General features: G+C 43.7%; 1 protein-coding gene across 9 annotated transcripts in view; it reads left to right on the top strand.

The window, feature by feature from the left end:
* Nucleotides 1–20,579, top strand: part of myo9bl (myosin IXb-like) — a 46,811-nt gene that overhangs the window by 20,773 nt on the left and 5,459 nt on the right. For 4 of the 9 annotated variants that reach the window (XM_088312574.1, XM_088312573.1, XM_088312581.1 and 1 more), the window contains exons 5-41: nt 4,780–4,874; nt 6,590–6,652; nt 7,047–7,146; nt 7,342–7,442; nt 7,956–8,085; nt 8,166–8,255; nt 8,363–8,479; nt 8,554–8,688; nt 8,830–8,951; nt 9,068–9,209; nt 9,297–9,492; nt 9,985–10,060; nt 10,444–10,536; nt 11,838–11,951; nt 12,517–12,556; nt 12,658–12,780; nt 12,866–12,946; nt 13,137–13,247; nt 13,352–13,477; nt 13,547–13,696; nt 13,943–14,103; nt 14,404–15,567; nt 15,690–15,765; nt 15,856–15,947; nt 16,077–16,195; nt 16,586–16,779; nt 16,875–16,982; nt 17,335–17,505; nt 17,605–17,646; nt 17,723–17,834; nt 17,936–18,009; nt 18,092–18,284; nt 18,417–18,545; nt 19,028–19,133; nt 19,224–19,355; nt 20,115–20,238; nt 20,435–20,485. In XM_088312574.1, the coding sequence (XP_088168700.1) occupies nt 4,780–4,874; nt 6,590–6,652; nt 7,047–7,146; nt 7,342–7,442; nt 7,956–8,085; nt 8,166–8,255; nt 8,363–8,479; nt 8,554–8,688; nt 8,830–8,951; nt 9,068–9,209; nt 9,297–9,492; nt 9,985–10,060; nt 10,444–10,536; nt 11,838–11,951; nt 12,517–12,556; nt 12,658–12,780; nt 12,866–12,946; nt 13,137–13,247; nt 13,352–13,477; nt 13,547–13,696; nt 13,943–14,103; nt 14,404–15,567; nt 15,690–15,765; nt 15,856–15,947; nt 16,077–16,195; nt 16,586–16,779; nt 16,875–16,982; nt 17,335–17,505; nt 17,605–17,646; nt 17,723–17,834; nt 17,936–18,009; nt 18,092–18,284; nt 18,417–18,545; nt 19,028–19,133; nt 19,224–19,355; nt 20,115–20,238; nt 20,435–20,485 (5,253 nt within the window). The remainder of the gene's footprint in view (nt 1–4,779; nt 4,875–6,589; nt 6,653–7,046; nt 7,147–7,341; nt 7,443–7,955; nt 8,086–8,165; nt 8,256–8,362; nt 8,480–8,553; nt 8,689–8,829; nt 8,952–9,067; nt 9,210–9,296; nt 9,493–9,984; nt 10,061–10,443; nt 10,537–11,837; nt 11,952–12,516; nt 12,557–12,657; nt 12,781–12,865; nt 12,947–13,136; nt 13,248–13,351; nt 13,478–13,546; nt 13,697–13,942; nt 14,104–14,403; nt 15,568–15,689; nt 15,766–15,855; nt 15,948–16,076; nt 16,196–16,585; nt 16,780–16,874; nt 16,983–17,334; nt 17,506–17,604; nt 17,647–17,722; nt 17,835–17,935; nt 18,010–18,091; nt 18,285–18,416; nt 18,546–19,027; nt 19,134–19,223; nt 19,356–20,114; nt 20,239–20,434; nt 20,486–20,579) is intronic. The other 5 variants (XM_088312576.1, XM_088312578.1, XM_088312575.1 and 2 more) reach the window with 5 other exon arrangements.

Here is a 20,579-nt window from a genome sequence, read left to right as displayed (position 1 = left end):
GCATTTTATGTAAACGCGTTGCTAGATGTAATGTTATAATTTGCAGAGCAATCACTGGCGTCATTGATGCATCTATCGTACGTTCTTTACAATCCAAATTAATTTGACATACTTTGTTTCTTTTGATAATTCATTTGATGAATATGGTGTCCTCCGAACCTTCTTCGGTGTGCTTCTTCAACACGCGCACCTATTTGAACCTGTCTGACTGGTTGAGCCTCCGTTTTTTTTTTTTTCCTTTTCTTTGTAGCACATGTGCGACCTGCCCCCTGTTCACAGAAATGTTTGACGCATAAAGGGCAGGCCAGCTGTTCTGCATACTGACTGTCATGAATCTGCATTATAAATATAGCCATGCTTCATGCAGCCCTGAATTAAGACTCAGACATAACTTCACAGGGAGTTCCTATCATCCGGAACCTTATTCAACAGGAAACGGCTCCAACATGGGAAGTTACGGCAGTAGTTCTCCTTAGTTTTTGCCAGGACGCTTACGGGGTGTGGATAGACCAGACTATTGTGTGGTTCAGGAAGTGCAGAGCAGAAGCTTGCCATTCTATCTGATTCATTGTATGTGTTGCACTTGCACCCTATTACTCGCATTCTATGTTTGAGCTGGCGGGTGACAAGAATGGAGAAACTGGCTTTATTTAGTTTCAGCGGACCCTTCCAGAATTGAGGTGAAGCGCAGAACAAGCTGTTTTTTGTAACAACGCAGTTGCTACATGCAAGCCACAGCTTACATGTAGCAACATGCTGCAGCCATCTTCACGACCTATTTGTGGGACTTTGACCACAGCATAAGCTGAAGATTGATGTGGTACCCAAGAAGACATGGGTGGGGCTGCTTGAAATGGCTCTCGTCCGGTTAAACACTAGACCACAAGAGTACCAAAACTAGGCCTTGAAAACTTCATTCACATTTTCAAACCCATAAAATGTGACATGTATATCTGCTTTCCCTGCTTGCCTGGCTTGGCCTCAGGAAGCTAAAGGCACTGGCCATCCAAGTCCTAAAACTACATCATACAAATGATATACGTACCAAAACCAGGGAGGAGTCGAGTCTTGGCAGAAAAAAAGTTAAGTTTGCTCCAATATGCGGTGTACACTTGCCCGTTATGTTCTTGTGGGGGCATCTTGATGTGCCATTGTTCACTGTCGCTAATGTTCAGCTGCAGTCACTATCAGTGGTCGCAGCACTCATGATTTCACACGTGATGCACATGAGGCCTTCGAGTTCATGGGGTGTAGGATTGCGCAAATATCTTTTATTTTTTTTTTTTTTTTTTTTTTACAATTTGAGACAAAACAAAGAAAATAAGATGCTTTGGGTTTCTTTGCTATGCTGGAAAAGTTCTGTTATATTCAGCAGTGTCACTGTTCCATAAGTTTTTTTTTTCCCCTCCTACTTCACAGCTTTGTGTTCATTGAGGTTCAGGCTTGAAGTGGTAATAAGTAGCACCTTGTTATTTGGCTCCACTAAATGGATAGTTTAGAGACGCTGTCCTCATCCTGTAGTGGCTCGGTAAACTAAACTCAGATAAATCAAACATCCATCCCTTATCTGAACCGTTTATCCTCACGGGGGTCGTGGGGGCGTGCAGGAGCCTGTCCGAGCTGGCTATGGGCAGCAGACGGTGTCCACGCTGAACTGGTAGCCAGCCAATCACAGGGCCAGCTAAAACATTTGCCTCATTCATGCATCTTCAACTAAGCATTACTGCTGATGATGTGATTCAACTCTAAAGGATAACATGATAGTGGTTGAGATAATCTCACGATATTTTGTGTTGAGCAAGATTAATGCCACTGTGACGAAGGGCCAAGTAGAGATGAGGAACTGTGTCTCCATGCGGTTGCTTTAAATCACATGACGCTAACAAAATATGTTTTTCACAAGTGGCATTGTGCTCATGGTTATTAAGCATTTGTTGACATACTCTAGTAAGTATATGCAGGTAAAGTTACAATTTAGTTTCAGCTAAAAGGAAACGAGAATGACCACATGATTTGGCCATGAGTGTTTGCTGCAGTTTTATGAATGGAGGAATCTGTGACAGTTGGACAATGCTGAGTCCGCCGTGAACAAAACCAGTCCGCAGAGAGGTGTGAGTGTCATGACCTTGGCAACATTTGTGGAGCCGTTTAAATCAAGCTTGACCGCCAAGGCCACACTGGAGAGGATGCAACACTGCTCCAGTGTTAGAAATAGGAAGGCCTGATATCCAGTCTTTAGCCAATGTCTAAAATAAAAAAAAACGTCAATGCTCATCTTGAGCCAAAGCTTCATTAGACCTTGCAAAGATTAAAATCTGGTGCGAGTATTGTGCAAGACAAATAGTTTATAGAAGACACTGTTTGCGGAAGATCTCCACTAGTTTGAATTACAAGAACTTTGTGTGTGGCTCAATGGGGACGTGGGCCTTCACTTTGGCTGCGCTCAAGTGGAAATGTACTGGAGAGTTGGAACCAAAGAATCCGGCTGAGTGAAAACAATCTCACTCAAGACAACCTCATCATCACAAAAACTTGCATATTCATACCAACAACGTGCGTATGTGTAAACAGATATCTAGTTCCGTTGTTCTGTCTCTCTCAACGACTCACTATTGCTTCCCTTTCCCCTTCCATAAACTCTGTAACCCCCAATTTGTAAGGAACATTTCTCCAAAGATGTGCCAATTCACTTCCTCATAGCTGCTCTGCCTCACAGCCAATCACGTCTCTCCCTCACGGGCATGTTGGCCTGCTGTGACGATGCTGTGACTTGTTTAGCATTCACTCCACTTTGCTCAGCTTTCTTTCAGCAAGGTTTTGTGCACTTGGCTGCAAGCTTGCTGGAGCGGGTCAGTCTGAACAGCTCAGTGAGAAAAGATCCGTGGTTCTCGGGTGAAAAGTAGATTTAAATTTGAGTGATGGTAATGTATGTAAAATGCAACTGGTGCATCCCTACTTGCCTCTTTTATACAGAAAGCCACATGTATCTGCAATTGACTTTTACAGTACTTCTCTCACAGGTCCTGGAGTTACAGTCCGGCTATTTTTCCCCAATTTTTCTCTTGGAAGTCGGTTAATAATTCATGTTTTTCTAAATCTCGTCTATAATCCCGGCAGTCATGTGCACAGCCTCATTTTCATTGCAAACTATTTATCCTCTGCTTTCTTGATTTTAAACTCTACGGAAAGCAGTGTCAGTAGGTTCATTTTCTGATGTACATCTTTGAGCATGACTATTGATGTGAGATGAGAAGTTTGTTAGTTTGGGATTGTTTACAGTACTGTAAACACAGCTGAATCGGTACACTGTTAAGTAAAACTATAAACATTCTGTACCATAAATGGTATAAAAACACGCCTAGGGAGTATTTCTCTGAGACATTTCTACTTTGCGGATATCACTTATTACAAGGGTGGTCCGGAACGTAACCTTGCAATGGAGTGTGGATCATTGTCTGGAGAATCCAGCTGACCATCATGTTGCTTTGTTGGCAACCTTGCTTACAACGCAACTGGGCGAGAGAAATGATGAACGGTACCTAGTACCACTGGTATCCTGATAATTCTGTGTCACTGGTCTGGTTTCACTGGTCCATATCCGATTCATATCTGACTTGTATCCATATATGACCATGGCTTGATTTGGCATAATTTTCCTTGCATTCTTTTCTTTTCCCTCCTCTGTTTGCACGGCCAAGAAGCCGATCCAAACTGGGACACATGAAGAAATCCAGAATTGGGTCAATGCAACCAAATCGTGTCTATCCAGCAGAGAAAAGAAATGAAAGCCCAATGTGTGGACAAGTACTAACTAGATCGTGTACCTGTCCTGGAATGAGTTGAAATTATGACTGTACAAATGCAACGTGACTGCAGAAACTGCATTTATTTTAAAGGAGCAGAAATGGGTCACAAGTTTACTCTATGGACTCCAAAGACGCCGCCACTGTAACAAATTAAGCTCGCCCCTACTTGGGAGCATACAATGTGGTTCCTATTTAACATGCACAGAGTCAACTTCCCTTGCGGTGGCCTTTTGTTGTACTTGTGTGTGTATCTGTAACCATGTGAGCATCATTAAATGAGAGCGAGAGAGAGGGAAAAAAAACGAGTGTGAGCTTTCCTCTTAACATATCAATGTGAGAAACGAGGGGCCCTCGGTTAGGCCTGGTGGCTCGCCTGTCTCTGCTCGTGGCAAACCCGTGTGACACTGTGGCACAGCGTGGCTGTTCTTCGTTCGTTTATCATAACTGACCTGGACACACACGTGCACATATGCACGATCTGGATAGGGAAATGAGTGATAAGATTTTGTAGCAGGCATATGGAGAGAAGGGACAATGAGTTGCAGATGCTTGGCCCCTGTGACACACACACACACACACACCCATGCATGCACTGCCGTGAACATGATACCACCCACATCAGTGGTCTCAGCTGCTGTTTAAAAACAAGATGTAACCCCTGCACTATCACGTTTCTCTGGCATCACAGTGATTTAATGTCACGACTTCGCTTGGTGCAGTTTGAGCTGCAGATTGCTTGCTCAAATGCGTTCTTTTGCTGTGATTTTATTTTTGTACTTGGTTGCATTTTCAATTATGGTTTTAAATTTCTCATAATTGAGTTATTGAGTGCAGTAACTTGAACAGGACATTATCAAGTCGGTTTAAGTACCGACCGGTACTGTGGTTGACTTTGTAGGATGTTGCATTCATATCAAAATAATTTTTGTCCCTTGAACAAATCTTTGTGTCTTTTCTCTGTGACCTCCTTCAGGCCTTTGGAAACGCCAAGACTGCCCACAATAACAACTCCAGCCGTTTTGGTAAATTCATCCAGGTTAATTACCTTGAGACCGGAGTGGTGAGAGGGTGAGTAACCGAGTAACATCACAAATGGCTATTTTTGTGCTGTGGTGCGTCATCTTCCTGTAACGTGTCATATAGTTGACTTCTTAAGCCTAATCGCTTGCTCTTTGAATGGTCAAGTGCATTCTCCTCTCTCTTCTGTACGCGTGTGCGTGCATAAACTTTCAGCCACTATCAGCTACTTCCTTTTTCTAAGCCGCCAGCCTCCGGTGCGGAGCTCCATCAAAATTTTGGGTGAACACGTCACTTCCGTGCTTCCTCCTCTGCTGTGGGCTGCTCAATACAATGTCTTGACAGACGTGAATGTCATGCAAGAGTGGGAAAAGCCTTAGAAAACTTTCATGCGTCAGCCCACACGCTGCCCGTTCACTTTATGCTCCAGGCAAAGATGAGCCAGTCGCTCTAAATTAGTTAACCTGGATAAGGAGTGAAATGTTTTCAACAGATGCGTGACTCTGGCTGTTTAAATCATAAAACTATGCATTATGCTGATTTCAATATAGAATATCAACGCTGTGTTTTGATGACAAAGGTCTGCCAAAGGGACACTTATTGTTTTATTATGTGACTGACCTGCAAGAGCAGCCGCTCGCTTGCCCAAAGTCATGCAGAATAGGCTCATTACAGTTAACAGTATGAGTAGTGGAAGATGGACGGTTATTAAGAGAGAGAGAGAGAGAGAGAGATTTTTCATAAGTAATCTTGTGAAGGAAATTGCATGAGTGAAATGAAGCCATTATTAAAGCGTATCTATTCAGCATCCAAAGCCATTTTTGCACGTCTATAATTTCATTTGGACAAGGGCTATTTTGCCTAAATATGGACAAACATCTTTGGAGAGCAACGGAATGATTGTGGTGACAGCTGTGAGTTGTTTAGTGTAACGGTGATAGTTTGCCTTATATTCCAACAAGGCATTTTCTCTGCCTGGCACAAATTCTCATCATGCTCTACTGAATTGTTCTCCTTGAATCCAATTGAATTGTAATCCAATCGGGAGGCTTGGTGTCTCTGAGCCAAGGAAATGCCATATTGGAGTTCAACCTTAGCAGATGTGCTTGTTGCCTTATATTTCACGTCCCCCCTGTAGCAGAGGATCTGGACTTGTCACAAAGGCAGACTGTCTATCGCTCAATCGGCAGTGGTCACTCTTCAAGTAATCAGTAGCGGAGATCGTCTTACACTGTCTTCCTCATTTGTGCCTGCGCAAGAGGGTTTCTACCTTGCAAAGAATGGCCAAATACGAATATGCATCTGTTCCTCCAACTTTGGCCCACCCTACGTCTATTCTTAGTATGTCATGAGGACTGGTATCAGAGTTGTTTTGCCAGGCTATTGAAAAAAAACCAACCCCAGCTTGTAAAGTTTGATTCAGACAACTTTTTTGGCCTTAACCCTATGGAGTGGGTAAATAAAAGTGGTTTGGAAATGGCTTGTCTCATGACGGCATCGGTCTGAAAGCATACCTTCACTTTTTTTCTTTGGAGGCTCTCAGTCTCACACACTCGCCATGCAATAAAATCAATGAAGCCCGTTGTTGGCCGTCCGTGTGCGTCTTCCATTAAACACTAAGCTTTGTTCACCCTTTGATTGTTTCAACCATCTGTCCTCAGGTCCCCTCCTTTTTCTCCCCTCGTTTCTTACAAGTCCACCGTCACACATGCACACAATGACCTTTAGTGTTAAGTGATTCATGTGCTTTGTTTTTCTTCTTGCAGTGCTGTTGTGGAGAAGTATCTCCTGGAGAAGTCTCGTCTCGTCTCCAGAGAGAAGAACGAGAGGTGAGGATACGCAGGGTCTTGACGTCTTTCACTCCCTCTGTCTGGTTCTTGCGGCCTCTTTGTCAAATGGGAAGCTTCCCCTGGGATTGTCTGGGAGTTGCAATATGATGTTGGAGCTCAGCCGTTCACTTAATCTTGTTGTCTATCTTAACCAGTGGCAGTCTAATTTCTTTTTTCTTGTGAGCAATGAATTTTTCCAATGAGTAATGAGCAATGAATTTTTCCAATGAGTAATTAAAATTGGTCTACCTATGCTAAAAATGACCGTAAATAACATCGTCATCATCATGACTTCACTGACGTATGAGCCATTACTTTTCTGGATTACGTGCAGCATTTATCTAACCTAGCATTAGTCAATTAGTTCATCTAATCAACAATTTTCTGTGTTTAGGAACTATCACGTGTTTTACTACCTGTTGTTGGGTGCTTCCGAGGAGGAAAGGAAAGAGTTCAAGTTGTTGCCACCTGAAGACTACTTCTACCTCAAGCAGGTAGGAAGAAGGGAATTTCATCTCAGCCACATGATTAAATTATAACCTCCGGTTGGTTAGCATGTCAGAGGAAAACAGACTGACTGAGCTTTTCATGAATATTTTTTATTTCTTTTCATTTAGGTCGTTTAACACTTCTCTTTCCGGTGTTATTATTTTCACACCCCCTTATTAAATTCGGTCTGTTTTCTGTAGCAAAACTTTAAGATTGAAGATGAGGAGGACCTGCATCATGACTTTGAAAGACTACAGCAGGCCATGGAGATGGTTGGCTTCCTTCCAGCTACCAAGAAGCAGTAAGAGAATGCTCAATGTTATCGTGCAGTTTAATAGTATACTAGTATTCAATGGCCTACTATTCAGGGGGGGGAAAGTGCCACTCCTCAAAACGTGCTCAGGGAAATGTTTCAAAAGGAAATGCGTAAATCAATTTTTGCAATTTACCACAGGCCCGTGGTGCTTTTCTGCTGAATCCTTGTCTCTCAAAAGGAAAAGCATAAAATAGCGAGCAAGTCAATACTGTAATTTAATTGTGTTTAGAAGATACACGGCTTCTTTTTCAGTTTCAGAACTATTAAAGCTACATTGATTCATGTTTTAATTCCAGTTGGTTCTGTGTCTTTTTAGTTTGTGTTCTAATTTTCTATATTACACCACATGGAAAGCGCTTTGTTACAGCTCCAGCTGTTGTGAAATGCACTATATAAATAAAGTTGTACTGTATTAAAGGTTACATGCTGCCACTGCTCCTCCATGTATGACATACTTTGTCACTGCTTTCAGTTTAATGTAAAGTGTCTGTATTGCAGGATTTTTTCTGTGCTTTCGGCCATCTTGTATCTCGGCAACGTGACCTACCAGCGGAAGTCGACGGGCCGCGATGAGGGCTTGGAGGTGGGGCCGCCAGACGTCTTGGCCACGCTCTCTGACCTGCTGAAGGTATTGTTTGGATTTTGCCACAAGATGGAACCACGTTTGATCAGCTGTGTGCAAGTCTTAAACATGTCGGTCTCCTTCAGGTCAAAGAGGAGCTGCTGGTTGAAGCGCTGACCAAGAGGAAAACGGTGACTGTCAATGACAAGTTGATCCTCTCCTATAGCCACTCGGAGGTATCTGCTGTGCTCCTGCACCTGAAGTGCCACCATCTTACTTGTTTGGAAAGGCACAACAAAATGCCTCTGATTAACCCTTCTCTCGGTTCTCCCGGTCACGTCAGGCAATCACGGCCAGAGATTCCATGGCAAAATCTCTCTACAGCGCCTTATTTGACTGGATTGTCCTACGCATTAATCATGCACTGCTTAACAAGAGAGACATGGAGGAATCGGTCCCAGTGAGATACAAAACACATGAAGATTTCCACCCAATCAGTGGAGCAGTCTTGACCGCATGTTTTCTGTCTTGTAGCGCTTGTCAATTGGTGTCCTGGACATATTTGGATTTGAGGACTTTGAGACCAACAGCTTCGAGCAGTTTTGCATCAACTATGCAAATGAGCAGCTGCAGTATTATTTCAATAATCATATATTCAATTTGGAACAGGTGAGCAACCTCTTGTAGTTTTTTTTTTTTTTTAATCTTAGGTGATAATTGCCAAGACTTCGATTAAGACATGTCATGCTCTATACTGAACACAATTTGTGATGTATGTAAAAATGAAGGGAGAATTGCTGTATTGTGCAGGAGGAGTACCAAGCAGAGGGGATCACTTGGCACAACATTGACTACATCGACAATGTTGGCTGCATCCATCTTATCAGCAAAAAGCCCACAGGCCTGCTTTACCTGCTGGATGAGGAGAGCAAGTAAGGAAGCCGACGTTGGTTTGCTTTGTTGCAGTTGAACACGTTGTGTGACTTGTTCCTCTTCCTCATTTTCCATGTCTCTCATCACGTCACTATTTGCTGTACTCCTTATCAAGCTTCCCCCATGCCACAGAAGAGACTCTGTTAGCCAAATTCAAGCAGCAGCATCAGGGGAATAAATATTTTTTGTCCACACCAGTCATGGAGCCTGCTTTCGTAATTCAACACTTTGCCGGCAAAGTCAAATATCAAATCAAGGTAATGTGGCGCAAGCACGTCACAATTATTCGCCCATTTGTGATGAGGTTCCTAATTCTTATTTTTTTCAATCATTGACCGCTGCAGGATTTCCGTGAGAAAAATACAGATCATATGCGTCCGGACATTGTGGCGTTACTGCGGAGCAGCGACCGAGCGTACGTGCGGCAGCTCATCGGCATGGACCCCGTGGCAATGTTTCGATGGGGCATCTTACGTGCCACCATCAGAGGCATGGCTGCCTTCAATGAGGCCGGTCGTTCGTGGGCCGCCAAGACTGCAGGTACAACAGCAGCAGGTTTACTTTCAGGCATCATTTGAAGTCCAAATATGCATTGTGCTGGTCAGTCCAAATTTCATCAGAGGACCACTCAATGAAAGTAAACATTTTCATTCCTGTGGCACAAAAAAAAAAAAGCATGTTTGCTTTGTTTTTTGTCGACCTTTATAAACAGCCTGCACCCAAAGCTTTAGAGTTCTGCAGTTTCTCTGCTCTGCAATAAGCCTTTCAGGTCAGACCACATAAAGAGAATATTAAGGCCAGAAACGTGAGACCTTAGCAGATTTTTGACATTTTTCTCAACGTGCGCAATCCTCTGCACTATTCTGGTGCTCGCGATTGTTAGCCCACTGACGTACAAACTGGATTAACAAGATTAAATCAAGTTCAGAAGAAGCAAAACTGCTGCTGCAGTCACGTGGCTCTCGCCCAGCTATATTATCCGAAGCAGAATTTAAGATTGTCTGCTTTAGTTTGTTTGTTTCTGTCTTGTAGGTGTTGTCCGTCCAACTTCCAGAACTCCTTTGGGAGAGATTCAGCGGGCCAATGCTCCAATAGAGCGAATGTACAAGTAAGGACAGATGTACAGTATTTGAAATACAAACGGAATATGATCATATCACCTTTTAGTTGCGGTTGAACTGGTTTTCTAACCGTCCAATTTTTCCTCCTATCGGGGACAGCCAAGTAACTGCGAATGCGGCGTCATGGTGTTCGTGCATTCCGCCCTCACATTTTTTTTTCTTTTTCACCTTCAGAGTTAAATGTATCCCTCATTATATAAGAAAATTCAGCCTTTGTGAAATTGTTGTCTCTGTTTGGGGCTGTCCGTTGCCTTCTGATTTTGATTAAAAACTGAAGGAGGACAGTTTCCCAAACCCGCATTCTCCTCTCCCGCTTGACACCTTTTGGTGACCACGGTGTGTGTGTGGCTCTCTCCTCTCCCTTCCGCAGAAGAGCATCTAAGCTCGATTTCTACTTTGATCACTCAGAGGAGCGCCCTCTAGAGGCCTTTGAAGACATCTTTGCTAGCTATGAGAATAAAAAGTAAGTGAAGGAAGAGTGGACAGGAGAAGTGATTTAATGCGTGATGCCAGGCAGGCAGGCAGGAAGGAAAAGAAACATGCTTGTTTGGGGCGACAGGTAGACTGGTTTGCTTCTCTCTCTGAATTGACATACATCTCAAAAGTAAAACAAAATCAATAAAAAGAGCCATTATGACACACAATGAAAGAATGATAAGCTTGTTCTGGTTGTGATTACCTTTTTTTTTTTTAAGTGAAAAAAGTGCTCCTCTCTGACCTCATTCTTGTGCTCATTTCCTGCATGAGCTGCACTCATACTTATAATTCTTGCAGCAGAGCACATAAAGGTGTGCAGTGAAAGTTACATGCACCAATTGTGGAGCGCTGAAAGAATATATATCTTGCATGTCCAAATTCCCTGTTGAAATAGGCAAGAACGGAGCGGTGAGCTTTCTCAAAATGGAGCAAAACATAATTGATGGTTTTAAGACAGAATCTTTAACCCTTTTAGCGCTGGCTTTCAGATCTTCACAGTTCACTGTTACGCTGATTTAAATCAATCAGGCTCGTTTTGTTCAGATCTGCTATTACATTATAGAGGAGGTTGGCCTCACTTTTCAGTGCCATTTTCTTATTTTTGTTGCCCATTCCTTTCCTGCCTGTCTCCTGCTTTTTTGATCACGCATGGTAAGTATAAGACAGAAAAATATTGCATGAAGCAGCTCTACGATTAAGTCACAGTATTAACCTCACCGATTGTACGTTTAGCCCAATAACGTGGATTGTATCAACACAAATAACTTACAGTCCCTCCAGCATGGAACCAGATAGGCGGCCATATGCATGTCGACTACCACATTCGCAGCAACATGCGGGGGGGCTAGTACCCCACCGAGCTCCAGTCCCTCTTTGCCTCCTCTTTGTGTACGCGTGTGTATGTGTGTGTGTGTGTGTGTGTGTGTTCCTTCTTTAAAGGGATATGACATCATGGTTGGGTGGTTCAGTATGCTCTGTGCACATATAAATAAACATGGACAGTGGGATTATGCATACTGTGAGAGTTATTCTTCACGAGTGAGCAGAGTTTGAATGCTTCTTGCTGTCAGATCCCCCCAACTATCTTGCCCTTTTGTGTTTCCCATCCTGGGTAACTGTCGGTGTGAGTTCCTCTGAGGTGTCCATTCTGTTTTTTTTTTTTTTGTTTGTTTTTACACACACTTTGGAGGGCGTCCATTTTTTTTGTCGCATTTTTTTTTTTTTTTACCTGACTTTTCCATTTCCCCCCCGTCCCCACTGTGTATCTTTTGTGTGTCGTGTGGTCAGAGACATGCATGCGCAGATCATCAGCTCCATTAAGAACTTGCAGCTGGATGCTGAGGACCCTCGCAAGCTGCTGCAATCCTGGGGTCGTCTCCGCTTCCCTCGACATGTACTCCAGTGAGTCTGCAGACAGACTGCGTGGTGTCGGAGCTCGCCAAAATCATTAGTCCGCTCAGGAAATTAGACGTAGATGTCTTGTGACCTCATCTAATCAAAAACGTTGAAAACAACAAGCTTTGCGTTTCACCAGTTTGTGTGTTTGCAGCGCTTGATTCCTTGAAGGTCGGAGCTGAAATGCCTTGATACTGTCAAACGGCATGAATAATGATCAAAAGGCATGTGAGGCGCAGTTGCACTTCAGCATGTCATGTCAGTTCTCGAAACGTGACACAAAATATGAATACGTGCATAAACGGTATCGTGCCAGTAGCAAGCGAGCATGTCTGTCTGTGTGTGCAAAGGGCCGTGTGGGTACGTTTTACATCCCATCTCTTGCCGTAAACTAACATCCCCTTCCTTGCCACCATTCTTACACACTCACCCATCCCAGCCGAGCTGTCCACCTTGCATTTCATCACTGAATTGAGAACGCATGAAGAAGTCTACTAACCTGACTCCACCTCCACACCTTTTGCTGTAGTCGCTGCACTCACACTTTATCTTCTCCCTCCCTTTCGTACAGGAAAAACAAAGGAACTAAACAGAAACAGATCATCCCCAAGGTATCCAAAATGAATTAAGTCTCTCAGCTTTGTGTCTTGGCACCTTGTGCATTTGCTGTGCCATCAATGTTTTTGTGAAAATGTTTTCTCTCGCTGTGTAGAACTTGTTAGATTCTCGTTCTCTGAAGTTCATCGTAAGCCTCACTCTACACGACCGCACCACCAAATCGCTTCTCCATCTGCACAAAAAAAAGAAACCCCCCAGCATCAGTGCCCAGTTCCAGGTAACGTTGCTCTTAATTGTGTGCAACAATGCATAATTCAATGTCATAATGAGGGAAATAATTTACCTTTTTTTCTCATTTTTAGACATCCCTGACCAAACTCTTGGAAACTCTGAACCGAGCAGAACCTTTCTTCATCCGCTGTATCCGCTCCAATTCGGAGAAGGTAAGACAATTGTATCGTGATTTATCAATGAAGTCGCCCATTTCTATTCTGCCCCAGTCGAAAGGATATAAATCAGAGTTCACCTTCAAGTATTACTTGCTTTCTTTCTCAATCAATTACTCTGACACTGCCTTCATACAGTATCCTTAATATTTATTCTCCTTTTCCTCTTCTTTTTGTGTATGAGCAGAAGGAGATGCATCTCGATGAGGCCTTGGTGCTCCAGCAGCTTCGGTACACTGGAATGTTGGAAACTGTTCGAATCAGGAGGTCTGGCTATGGGGCGAAATACACATTCCAGGTAGCGACGTGTCTTGAGAATGGCGTTGTTTATCTAATTGTACCTCCAGAATTCTGTTTGTCTTTTCGCTCTAACTTGACAAGCTATTGTTATCTTGTCTGTAGGAATTCTTAGAGCAGTTCAGAGTTTTGCTGCCGAAGAACTCCACTGCTTGTAAGGAAGACATTTCTGCTTTGCTCGACAAGAAGATGGGCTTGGATCCCACCACATACCAGATAGGCAAATCAAAGGTGAGCGTTGACTTCATCCTTGAATCATTCTACCTGCATGCAAAACATTTGTCTTTGCTGTCTGTTCAGGTGTTTTTGAAAGAACTGGAGCGGCAGCAGTTGCAGGACACGCTGCACAAGGATGTGATGCGCAAGATCATCTTCTTGCAGCGCTGGTTCAGAGTTCGCCTGCAGAGGAAGGAATTTCTGGACATGAGACAATCTGCTATCGTCATCCAGGTAAACTCAAATGACACATTTGCTATGTCTGCTTGTCCTGCTTTTTGGATTCCTAATTGAATTTATATTGGAATACTGGGGTTTATTTTAAATGTTTGCATGCACAAAGCATTTTTGAGAAAGGAAACAAACCTCCTATATACTAAATGAACTAAATTTAGAAAACACAAAATCAAAAACCAAGTATAATTTAAAAAAAAAGAAAAATATGAAACTATTCTAACCGTGATTTGTTCTTCCTACTAGCGTTCATGGCGCAGGTACTGCAAAGAGGAACAAAGGCGGCGGGCTGCCACGCTAATCCAGGCTGTGTGGAGGGGACACCAACAAAGATCAGCATATCAACGACAAAGACAAGGCGCCACCAAGATACAAGCCCTTGTCAGAGGCCACTCAGCACGAAGGAGGTAACAGAGATGCTCAGTGACGCGTTCGGGGTCGCAGTGGTGACACTCAAGCACTGACGTACACTGTAATATGAAAATCTGGGATGCTTGCTCAAGAGACACTAGTTTGCTTCCGAGGCATTGGTTTGGTGCTTCTATGCAAAGCACCAGATACCCATATATGACTGCTGTGCAGCCTACTCACCGAGATATACATTACCCTACACTATTGCAACAACTGACAGTATGGTACTTCCAGACTAATTTAACTGATGCATGATGGAGAAAACGGAATCTTATATTATCACATCTTCATTCCAGATGCCACTCCATGCGTGAGGATCGACGCAGCAAGGAGGAAGAAATGAAGAAGGCAGAGGAGGAAAGGAGGCGCCAGGAGGAAGAGGATGAAAGGAGGCAGCAGGAGGAGGAGGACAGGAGGTTAAGAATGGAGGCAGAGGAAGAAAAAAGAAAGGCCCAAGAGGAGGAAATAAGGATGAGAGAGGAGGAAGCAACAAAAAAAACGCTGGAAGCGAAGGCTGCAAGGGAGGCGAAGCAAATGGAGCAGGGTGAGAGGAAGGCAGAAAAGGAGCCTCAAACAAGAGAGGATCCAGATATTGAGCTGGTCACAGAGGAGATGTTGGATGGCAGCCTGTTGGACCAGGAGCCAGAGGAGGAGAGAGGGGAATACGACGGGGAGGTTGCATCAAGCTCCCACACAGAGGAGGAACAGGGCAAGGATGACGATGAGGAGGATGAATGGCTTCCCCAAACACAAAAAGGAGATTGTGATCACCTACCTCTCAGATCTGGTTTCGAGACCAACGGTACTTTGGCTGAGGCTGGTTCTCAGTTCCATGAAAAGGAGGAGGATACAAGACATAGCGTGTCTTCTATTGGGCTCCCCGCCAATCTTCCGGCATCCACTTCTTCTGGTTCTGAAACAACATCCAGCACTACCTCGACTACTTCCCATTCTGAACATAGACTAGTCCGCCGCGGAGCCAAGGCGCAGGTTTCTAAAAGTCAGGAGAAGAGAGAGCAGAGGAGACGCAGGGGGTTGGAGCATAACCAGAGAGAGACTTTACGAGCTGCCTCAACCTCCACTTTGTCCTCGGCGACCAGTTTGGAGCAAATGTCCCCTCCAAAGAGCAAAACGCCCGACGGGTCAAAGCAAATGCAACGGTCCGACAGCAAGGAGCTCGATCAGTATACGTTTGTGGCCTGGAAGATGAAGGAAGAAAAAGGAGGGAAGAAGGAAGCCAAAATGTCTTCGCAATCCGGTGCCGTTCGTCCGACTACGTTATCGCTGCGTCCCGCTGAATCCATGCTTGAGAAATCCGTGGCGGATGGCGCAGCTTTGAGCCTGCAGCGCAGCCATGGACCAAGCAAAGACAATTGGGAGAAGTGGAAGGGAAAGTCGAGCGATGGAGAACACTCTCCTCCCACTCACGACAGAGAGGAGAGAAGGTCCAAGCAGCCGCTGTAAGTTTCCTTCCGTGGTTTTATTGGCATGTTGAGCGCTCTGTTATGCTGCAACGTGCTATATTAAATACACAAAATGTCCGCATACCATATTCAGACTTTTTTTTTTTTTTTTTTTGCAGAAGTCAAACAGCATCGTCCTCAATTGACAGTATGTCTCCATGTTCTGAGGGCGCCGGTGCTCTTTTAACCAGAGAGGTATTTAAAATACGAAAAATCACAACTATCGTGTTCTCTAGAGCCCGACGGATGTTCAAAATTAAATCAATTCTTTGTCCTATTCTGCAGATGATTTTGTCTCCAGAGAGCTTGAAAGGAAGCTCCACCAGGAGGAGAACCCAGGAGGACTCAACCCTCACCACGCCATCCACGCCAGACAGGTAACATGTTGAGCACACGTGGCACACGTTGTTCTCTGATAAACTCAGAGAAAGCGATTTGGAAAATATTGTCACTTACACATAAACTTAGCAAAGAGTTTTCAAAAGATTCCGATGTCGATCCTTCAGGCCAGTTGGTTTCTTCAGCAAGATCTTGAAAAAGCGACCACACAAGGAGCCTCATACTCCTGACAATGGAGAGTTGACTCTTGCACTGGTTCTCAACGAAAAGCCAACCGGAGGGGAAGGTAAATGATGTGCTAGTCTTCATACTTTTCATTCTATTCCAAGAAATGTTTGACAAATTGTTCAAAAACTTCAGAGCCTTCAAATCTAATTCCGCTTTGTTGTCGTGAGTCTTCTCTCTGCTGGACTGCCGCCATTGAAATCAGTCACACTTCGTGAAGTGAGAAAGAAAACACAGATGTATTGTCATTCTTATTCAGGGGGTCTTAACTAATCTTCCTGCTTGCTTTCTGAGAAAACAGCGACCATTTTAGCTGCAGGTCTAATGAAAACACATTAGGTTTCCTCCAAGTGTTCGTAGTCTGAGAGTGAGAATTTCAAAGGACTCTTCATCACACAATTGATTGCTTATTGTAATGACAAATATGAAAATATTTTTTTCCATCATTTAGCTCCAGCCTCTGGATACCCGCTGAGACATTTATCCCAGTTCCAAGGAGAGCGTACCACTAAAAGTTTGGGCCGTAACCCCACCATCAAGATAAGCCGTGCCACGCGCGTCTCAGAGCAGTGGAATGCCTCACTTGACCGCGAGATCACCAACGCCAATGAGCTGCGGCACCTTGATGAGTTTCTGGGGAACCAGGTGCATGAGAATGAAATTTAGTTAGTCATTATTATGGTGCATATTTCAACAAAAAAAAAAAAAAACATCCTGTTTTGTTTGTGCCTTTTCTTTAGGTCAATGATTTCCGCTCCAGGGGAAAATCGCTGTCAGCCACAGAGGCCATCTTTGTAACGGCCACCATGCAGTTTAGAGAGACGATTAAAGCCATGTATTCTCTCCCTGTAAGTGTTTGGCCCAGTCCCAGTAGAAACACTTGCACCCTTGCGCCCCTTAATTGCACGGTCCCGTTGATGCTACGCACATCAGAATGCTCTGTCACCCCGCCGCTTTTACGGCCTTGGAAACTCATATTCGGTGGAATTCCTGTGCCTGGGCTAAAAAAAATGCACATATTGGATTGTTACATAGTTCTTTTTTTTTTTTTTTGATTCATTCATTTTTATTGAACATATAAACAGATTACAGGACTGTAGTGTGGCAATTGGGATTGGGTCTTTATCCCATATGACGCGTTAGTTTTTCCCTCACCACCTTTTTTTATTTGTCAATGACTCTCCTGTTAATTCCAACTAGAAACCAACAATTGGCTACAAAGGTCTGATGACAGGCTACCAGAACAAAGTCATCCACCTTGCCGGTGACAAGCAAAAAGGAGAAGTCCAGCTTGTGGTCAACTTGTTTCAGTCGGTGCTAGATGGCTTCATTAGAGGGGAGATGAAGAAAGAGGAAGCCGAGCCTGCCAAGGTGATAAAACGCAAAGCTGCTCTCTCTCATGTTGTGTATTTGACTTACTGGTTCACACATGACAAATAACAGACACATGCTGCATTGATTATATTTCAGCCTGCGAAAGCCCGTAAGAAGCGACGGAAAAAAGATAAAAGTGTAAGGATACTAAGTTGAAATTGTGCATTTGTCATAAGACTTGATTTTTTAATCGAGATTCCATCTGCCTCGTCAGATGGAGAGTCCCTTGGATCACGTGTTCGTCAACTATCAGGTCAACATCATGCAGTCATGTGACCAGTGCACTTCTTACATCTGGGGGATGGAGAAGGCGTACATGTGCAGCTGTGAGTCTTAAACTGCAATTAATTGTCGTAAATCTCGCAAGGTAACGAAAAAAAAATGAATGCCTTTTGACTCTATTATAATTATAATTACTCTATTACAGATTGTAAGATGGTGTGCCACAAAAAGTGCCTGTGTAAAATCGTCACAGATTGCTCCACTTTCTGTGCCAAAAAGGTTTGTATCAGGGATGCGCTTCCGATACGGAACGTGAGTTCAAACACAGCGATTTGACCGATTGTCGCGTTAATTCCAACAGAGTGACGAGGAGTCCGGTGGTCAGCACTTTGGTGTGCGCGTGGGCCACCTGGTGAGTGAGAAGAACCCAGTTCCCATGGTCCTGGAGATGATGCTGGAGCATGTGGAGATGCATGGCCTCTATACCGAGGGCATCTACCGCAAGTCTGGCTCAGCCAACCGCATGAAGGAGCTGCACCAGCGACTGGAGACCGGTAAGGTGTACTTCTCCGTTTTCACTGAGTGGAACTGTGGCACTTTTTTGTCCAGTCATTTTCTAACACACCTTAAAAAAAGAGATGATTATTATTTTATTTTATTTTATTTTTTTTGTCTTTTTTGTTTAGACCCCCATCTGGTGTGCCTTGAGGACTACCCCATCCACACAGTTACAGGCCTGGTGAAACAGTGGCTGAGGGAGCTGCCTGACCCGCTGATGACCTTTACACATTATAATGAGTTCCTGCATGCAGTAGGTGAGAAGGATTATGCATTTCTTACCATATTTCCCTGAGCGCAATCATTTCACTTCTCCGATGGCCTCAACAAATTCATGAAAAAAAACAAAATCCGGCAGTTGTTTCTCGCTGTCAAGCCATTTTAAACATATATTTGTAAATTATTTGTAAAAATAACACCTACATTTGTGGACTGACCAATTTAATAGAATTGTGGAAAAATAAATAGGAAATGTGACATGGGAGTGGGAAGCTCTGGGCCCACTCATGCAATAAACTTTTTTGAGAACACGGCCACTATTTTGTTTTTAGAATTGCAAGGCAGGCTGTCGTAAATGCTCTCACAAATTGTATTTCCAACTTTCATATATGGGCCTGCACTCGAAATGCGACAATTCCACCTGCAGTCTGTTATTTAAATCACCTCAGCAAAAAGCTGAAAGTCATTCTTTGGACATCTTTATCAAAGGCTAATGTTTTATTACCTTATTTGTATTCAGAGCTGCCAGATAAGCAGGAGCAGCTCTATGCCATCTACAAAGTGCTGGAGGAGCTTCCAACGGCCAACTTCAACACGCTGGAGAGGCTTGTCTTCCATCTCGTCAGGTCCAAATCTTCTGCTACCTTCTGAATTTGTTTTAAAATGATCTCTTCAAGCTAATCTGCATATTGATCTTTTTCTACACATCCTTGCAGGGTGTGCAAAGAGGAAGCTCACAACCGCATGTCTCCTAACTCCTTGGCCATTGTCTTTGCGCCCTGCATCCTGCGCTGCCCAGATGGCGCTGACCCACTTCTTAGCATGAAAGATGTTGCCAAGACCACCACGTAAGACCACAATACAGGGAGCCACGTTTATTGCGGCGAGGGGGGTTGGAGACCCACCGCTATCGGGGAAACAGGAAAAAAAAAGTTTTGAATGGAGTTTGACCTCTCCCACAGGCTTTAAAACACATTTTAACTCATTAAAACACACTTTTTTTAACGTATTCTTTATTTCTTGTTTGCACTTATTGCAAGAAACGAGAGATTATCACATAGTATCACTTTGAAGTCAAGAAAAGAAGACTCAAACTTTCCCAAATTAAGGGCAACGCATGCTTCAAGCGGTTTGTCACTTCCAGTTGAAATTTAGTGTCACCGTCACCACGTAACATGAAAAACTCCAGCCGCAAATAATTACACATACATGATTTTGTCCAGAAATGTCGACAACTAACGTCCATTAGCGTAATGCTAACATACAATATAATGTGCAATGCCATAGACGAGCTAATGGAAACAAGCGTGGCTGTTACAATAATTGTCAACTTTTCAACAACTACTACAGCAACACACGGGCACAGGGCTCTGTTGGAACGGATGAATATTACTACAGATGAATTGCCAACCTTCTCTGCCTTTTCTCCTTGCTCATGATTAGACATGTACATACATGACAGGCTTAAAAATGTGCGATACAGTGTTCAGCACTAACAATGAACCGCAATATATAGCACGGGGTCCTCTTGTACGCATTGCTTGCCCCCTCTGTACTGTTCATGCAATGACCACGTGCGTACGTGCACAATCCTCTCTTTCTCACAGGTGTGTGGAGATGCTGATCAGTGAGCAGATCAGACGCTACAATGAAAAGATGGAGGAAATCGAGCAGCTGGAGTATGCAGAGGCTCTGGCTGTCAACCAGCTCAAACTCAAGAGACAGAACACGGTGAGGGAATAAGACTTCATCTCATTGTCACTTGCGTTTCTTTCAATCATTGTTTTCTGAAAATGAGTGTTAACGTCTCCCCGTACTAATGAGTCACCCTCACCCCTATTATTGACTCTCAAAAGAACACACACCAAATGCTGCTGTTCCAAGGGTGTATGCTTAATAAAGGTCCATGTTCCCTGTCTCTCCTTAGCACTTCTGCCATTTACCTCTCAGGTTCTCAGCTCCTTGCAAAGGAGTGGTGGTATGTATCATCCAGTTCTCCTGGTCAACTAGATCTACCTGTAGTCTTGTAGTGTGCAACTTTGTTTGCAATGCTAAAGGAGCTGCCCTGTGCA

Source organism: Idiotropiscis lumnitzeri, chromosome 13 (genome assembly GCF_059441095.1).
Source record: "Idiotropiscis lumnitzeri isolate Australia: NSW breed Sydney's pygmy pipehorse chromosome 13, RoL_Ilum_1.0, whole genome shotgun sequence".
In the NCBI taxonomy this organism is placed as follows: Eukaryota; Metazoa; Chordata; class Actinopteri; order Syngnathiformes; family Syngnathidae; genus Idiotropiscis; species Idiotropiscis lumnitzeri.
Note: the sequence above shows the minus strand (reverse complement) of the source record. Positions and strands in the feature narration are given on the sequence as shown.